The sequence below is a fragment of the Panicum virgatum genome, chromosome 2K (genome assembly GCF_016808335.1).
Source record: "Panicum virgatum strain AP13 chromosome 2K, P.virgatum_v5, whole genome shotgun sequence".
NCBI classification, from domain to species: domain Eukaryota; kingdom Viridiplantae; phylum Streptophyta; class Magnoliopsida; order Poales; family Poaceae; genus Panicum; species Panicum virgatum.
This window is the reverse complement of record NC_053137.1, coordinates 40178271-40184270: the sequence shown is the minus strand read 5'-3', so window position 1 is coordinate 40184270 and position 6000 is coordinate 40178271. Positions and strand designations below refer to the sequence as shown.

The window sequence follows — 6000 nt, the reverse complement described above, 5'->3', positions numbered from 1 at the left end:
TAAAAACAATTAATGGCAAATATGTGATTGCATCGTATTGGACGACGTTGGTAAAATTCACGGGAAACTTTCACATGCCTGTCGAATTAACATCTCCGATACGAAATCTTCTACTTTACAAAAACCCTTAGCTACTGAAAAAGGAACGGATAAGGGCGTTCACTATCCTCAAATATCGTAATAGTATTCCTATTAATAAGGCTTAGGAGATGGCAGTGACCAAGGAAGAGCTTCGTGTTCTTCCCTCCCCTGCTGCCCCTGACCAAACGCCAGAGAGCATCACAGGGGGTGGTCATCACTCATCAGGTCGGTCTGGTCTGGTAAGATATCTTTCCTCCTGCCTGCCGCGGATCACGCGAAGAAGCTCGAGATGTCGAAGTCGTCGTGGAACTCGCCGGGGTGGACGTCCACGAGCGCGGACACCACTTCGCCGAACTCGAACTGCACGTCGCCGGCGGCGAGCTCGAACGGCGGGAACGAGGCGTGCTGCTGGTTGGAGTCCGAGGTCGCCGGCGACGTGCCCCAGTTCTCGGACGTCGACGGCGCGGCGGCGAACCAGCCCTGCGGCGCCTCCTCCGGCGCCGCGGCCAGCCCCTCGGTCTTCACCGTCAGGCTGGCGCTCAGGCTCTGCAGGAGGTTGTGGTCCGGCGCCTGCGCGGCCGCGGCGGCCTGGCCTGCCGCCGCCCCGCTCTGGACGCAGGTGTGCGCGCCGATGTAGACGACGTTGAAGAGCGCCGGGTCCTCGTCGGCGCGCTGCACCTGCTTCGTCGCCGCGCACCCCTGGGTGTGGCGGTGCGTGCACCGGTAGTAGCCCCTGCAGAGTTTGCACGATTCAGGTCAGTCAGGCCATGAGATTCTGTTTCTCAATGATGCAGCTCTGGTTGTGAATCATGTCAGGAAAAAAAAGAAGAAGAGATTTTGTTTGTGATTTCATCAGAACAAAATCAGCACAAATCACTTTCAGTGCTCCCACCATGGGACAAGTGGAGGCCAAGCATTTGGGAGCAGAGCAGAGGCTGCAACTTTCACCCAGCCAGCTGAGGACAATCCACAATATCCAAACCCCCAAAGAGAGAGAGAGAGAGAGAGAGAGGTACTAGAAGCTAATGATTTCGATTCCAGTCGCCAAAAAACTCACACGTGCAGATCGGCTTCTGCAAAGATAAGGAGAGAAAAAAAAAAGCACCAACTAACCTTGGGTGCTTGGCTCCAAGGATCTCCTTCTGGCCGTACTTCCTCCAGCTGTGGCCATCGTCGGCCGGGACGTCGCCGCCGGCGGCCGCCCTCACCTGATGCTTCACCTTCTCTGTCGTCCTCCTGCAGATAATAAACCACTCGACAACTTAGCAAACAAGGTAATAAAGAGATTTCTCAAAAAAAAAATCGCATCATATCATATGGTTCATCAACTTGCTCACCTCTTCTTGGTGCGCTTGAAGGGCGCGTCCGTGGCGTCGCTGAGCGGGCTTGGCGCCGCCGCCGGCCGCTTCCGGCCGCCGTAGGAGGTGATGAGGCCGATGGAGCGGTCCGTGAGGGAGGAGATCTGCGAGGCCAGGAGCCTGCAGCGCTCCTGCGCCTGCGAGCCGCCCAGGTGGCCCTCCAGCTGCCTCACCAGGTCCTTGATGTGGCTCAGCTCCACCACCACCCGCCCGCCGCAGCCTCCATTGCCGTCCACGACGACGCTGCTCTCCATCGCTCTGCGCTGCTGCTGCTGCTGCTGTTGCTGCTGCGTGCCCTTCCCTCTCTCGCCCAAGGAAACTTCCCCTCTCTCCTCTCGAGCTAATAACTTTGTTAGGCCAAGAACGAGCTGGTACCGCACGGTGCTGCAGAAGTGGAGGCAGGAATGCGTCGTCGTTTGCTCGGGGAAGAGAGGCAAGTGGTGAGGGAGTGTGGCGCACGGAGCTGCCCCCCTCTTTTATAACGGGAGGAAACAAGGGGAGGGAGTGAAGCGCGTTGGTGAAATTAAAGGGGATAGGAAGGAGACGACGGGGGTTGGCGATCGATGGATGGATGGATGGATGCAGCGAGGATTTGGCCGGTGAGATTGGCCTGATTGGGCACGGCGGATGCCATGCCGGAACAAGTATTCATGGCACTAGTGGCGTATACACCGTAGCACAAACTAAAGCCGAAGACGGGATAGTAAGAGACCTTTCTTGGACGCTTCGTTTTGGACCAGAGTTCTCTTGTGTGGCAATAGATGGCCGGTGTGTTCAACATCACGTACGGTCAACAAGTTAGTTATGAAGTAGTATCAGAAAGGATCCTACTTAATCACTCGCTTTTCTTTTCCTTTTTTTCTTTTGAAAAAAAGAAGTCGTTCTAGGCATGCGCGCACTCTAAATTATTGTGCACTCAACTTGGTGTTCTCAGTGCAAGACCTGGAGCTACTCTTTTTTCACTCTGCGTTCAGACAGAGTGAAAAAAGGAGTGTTCTCAGTGCATGACCTGAAGGTCTGAACTCTGAAGGTCTCAAGGTTATAGTTTTCCTATGGCCTTGAAATTCAGTCCCACAATCCCTAGAAGGATATGTGCAAAGGTATGACACAACACACGTTATGTGGATCCGATGATGTCACAGTAGGCCAGGTTTTGCTTGAGGCTATCCATGAGGGGCCATCCTCAGAAGGGAAAAAAAAAGCTTGATATATGCACGGTTAAAGGCTTGTGAGCCTGCCAGTTCAGATCGGGAATAAAGAACAAGCAAACTCGGCTGTATAAATTCCCAATTCCAAACACATCGCTTTCCCCGCGTACGCAGTGTTTGGTGATATGCCCTGGTTGGTACACGCTGCACCACCACTCCCTTTTGCAGATCTGTTTCATTCTATATAGCAGCAGAGAGTGTTCTCAGTGCAAGACCTGGAGCTACTCTTTTTTCGCTCTGCATGCGTTCACACAGGGAAAGCTACTGGCTGCTACTGTTGGAGTGATGGTAATGGAAGTTCGGCGACGTCATGACCCGGCCGGCGCAGTTTTTGCCCCCCTTTTTTTTCTATGATTTACACACCGCGGAGTTTCCTCGTCATTCATCAGTTCCGCGTCCCCTGCAACAAATTCAGATGTTCAGAAGGTGAGCCCGCGAAGGACAGGGCATTTCCTGGAAACAAAAAGGCCCTGGGCTGATGATCCATGCGTATTCAGATATTCTTAAATTTTGCAGTTTCTGTCGGAATCAACAGTTGTTATACATCGTAGGCGCTGACAGTCTGCTGCTTACGAGATGAACGCAGTATATATACGCAACGTATAGCTACTGCCTACTAGTATGTATACGCAGTATATATAACCTACAAAATCCTTCTAACACATTTCTTAATTATGCAAACAGTGAGTAGTGTCGCACTAAACTGGATCGCATTGTTGTATGGTCTTTAATTAATTAACAAGAACAGGGTCTAGGATCACTATATGCACGTCAGCACATCTCCTAATTCTGTTACATATAGAGAAAAATCAGATGGATCAGAGAGTTTTCAGAGGCCATTGCTTGCCCACGAGCTGGCCACGATGACGATGGGCAATTCAATATAACCTGCCCCGGCCCATTACACGCGTGAACAGGAAGAACTATATTATTGTTACCATGCATCAGCTGTTCGTATAGGCATCGATGATCAGAAGATAAAAAAGTACGAAAATGGTAATAGAAATATCTAACGAGAGCTAGTTGTCGTTTAGTATATATAACAGACACGGCGCCGTCATATGGTTGATGTGTCTGGATTGTTTTTGGAGGATCATATGTGTGCCACACTGTGTGGATGTGAAAGCCTAAAAGTAGCATGAATGCCTGTCCGTATACCATACGAACTTGGCGGCACTTAAAAATAGGTGTTGAATAGTCTCATCTTTATAGCAAAAACAACACTGCCAGTAGTTCCGCTTAACTAGATTGTTTTTTTTTTTGTTAAGATTACCCCCTCTGGAGGTACCAAAGAAATATCTTTATTTTTAGCGGAGCCTTTATTTTTCCAAAGTCATTTGTTAATATTTGGGACCGCACTATGGATTAAAGCTAGGTAGTGTGATTTCATCGAGAACACTCTGTTATGATGTAGGTTCTAGTGAAATTTATCTTCTTCTTGGCTCAATTTAATGTTGGTGATTCGTGAGTGTAGGAAAATATCATTTGGGGGGAATCAAGATATAACTTTTTATAACCTCCTTATTAACACATATAGGACACCTAATAAGCTTCATTGCGGGCATTAGCCAACAAACCGAGAAAGCGTTGGATTAGTGGGGTTGAACCTAACCGATTGGATCGTGTTATATCGTTAAGGAAGGGCCCAGACCCATGTAGAATAGATTAGATTGGTCAGAGAGTTTTTAAAGGCCAATGCCCATATGATGATGACCAATTCAACCCCCTGCCCCTTGGCACGCTTGAACAGGAACACCATTATCATCAACTAATTAACTGTTCGTACAGGCATTGATCCAACACAAAACCTCTCATATTTATAGTGTGTATCTAAACGGCTCAAACTTTGGTATTCAAAGTTCAGTCAAACTCAACGGTTTATTTTGTTTAACTTTATTTTACTTGAGTAATACCTATGTTCAAATTCCAAATTTCTCGATGGTTTTATAAGAGACTTAGGTCAAGTCATATACTGTTAACAATTTTAAAATATCGTCCGTAAATAGATGGAGATAGTTCTATATATATATATATATATATATATATATATCAGCAAGAACTAGATTCACTTTTCCTGAGTCAACTACCTTCAAGATGAAAATTTGCATAAATTAGAATACCATAAGTAATACACAAATTTGAGCCAACTTTCCTAAACTGCGATTCCAAGCTAACGTAGAAAAGTTTTAAGTTTTCTTAACAGCTGTACAAAAACAGAGTTCAACCATATTAACCATAAACCAAATTTCATTTCTAAACTTGACTGGCATAGACTATGAACCGGCTTCTCCTAGTATTGAGAATTTGATGAAAAGCGATGCAGTAATATGTGAGGAAATTTATATGGACATGACACACAAAGCAAAACAAATGTTTGATATGATACATGCGTGACCTGCACGTCCTCACAAAAGAAAAATATTTTTGCCAATCCAACTATGGCAATATACGGATATCCTTCGGTGGCACAATACGTACTCTCCCTATATACTAGCCGTTTACTATTAATCTTTCCTACGTACATACGGGGTTAGTGTACCTGCAGAAGAATCACAATATATATATATATTCATACATACTTAATGCCTGGGAGTTAGTTGATACTATATTTAAGCCACCTGACATAACTTACACTATATATGGCTTACGATCTAATCTCTCATAATCCCTTAATCGCAAAGAAACGTAGATTTCGGTAATTTATTTTTAGTTTGAAAACACCAAAATAATATTGCTGATACCCCCTGGTGCATTTCAGCTTTAATACCAACTGTGACAGACCCGCCGAGTTAAAACGCTTAATTAAGCGTAACCGCCATCCTTTGGCGCATTAGCTTAATTAAGTGTAATTTGACAGGCTGTTTCCAACCCACAAGCCGATCGAAACACACAAGAAGTCTCGTACGAAGGCAAGCGCAGAAGGTACCAGCATGATAAAAACTTACAAAAATAGTAAATAATATCAAGGCTTTTAAAAAACCGCTTTAAATTTAAACTTTACAAAAGAAAAGATAGCAGCGGAGAAGAATCTAACTTACAGAGCATTTTTAATAGAGAATAAATGAAACAAACTAAATAAGTCGAGGACTACCGAGACGTGAAGACAAGACGCCACATCGAGCGCACCGATGTGAAACCTAGTTAGCTCCTATACTTGAAATAGGGTAAACAACAAATCCTGAGCAACTAATACTCAGCAAGACTTACCCGACCAGTGGGTATAACTTAGCCCACATATCTAGACATGCAATGTTTTTTGGATGGTGGTTGATTTTGCAGAAGAAGCACTAGAAGTGAGTCCTTATTTTCCCAGTTTTAGCTTCCAATTATATCGATAAATTTACTAACCATCT

At 45.9% G+C, this 6000-nt stretch overlaps 1 protein-coding gene across 1 annotated transcript; it reads right to left on the bottom strand.

The window, feature by feature from the left end:
* On the bottom strand, positions 1 to 2167 carry LOC120676346 (transcription factor WRKY19-like). The gene is made up of 3 exons (XM_039957605.1): positions 1419 to 2167; positions 1195 to 1317; positions 1 to 814 (listed from the first exon to the last, which is right to left on the bottom strand). The coding sequence occupies exons 1-3, from the start codon at positions 1691 to 1693 to the stop codon at positions 352 to 354; spliced, it is 861 nt and encodes a 286-aa protein (XP_039813539.1). The 5' UTR covers positions 1694 to 2167; the 3' UTR covers positions 1 to 351.
* Between the last annotated feature and the right edge of the window lie 3833 nt (positions 2168 to 6000).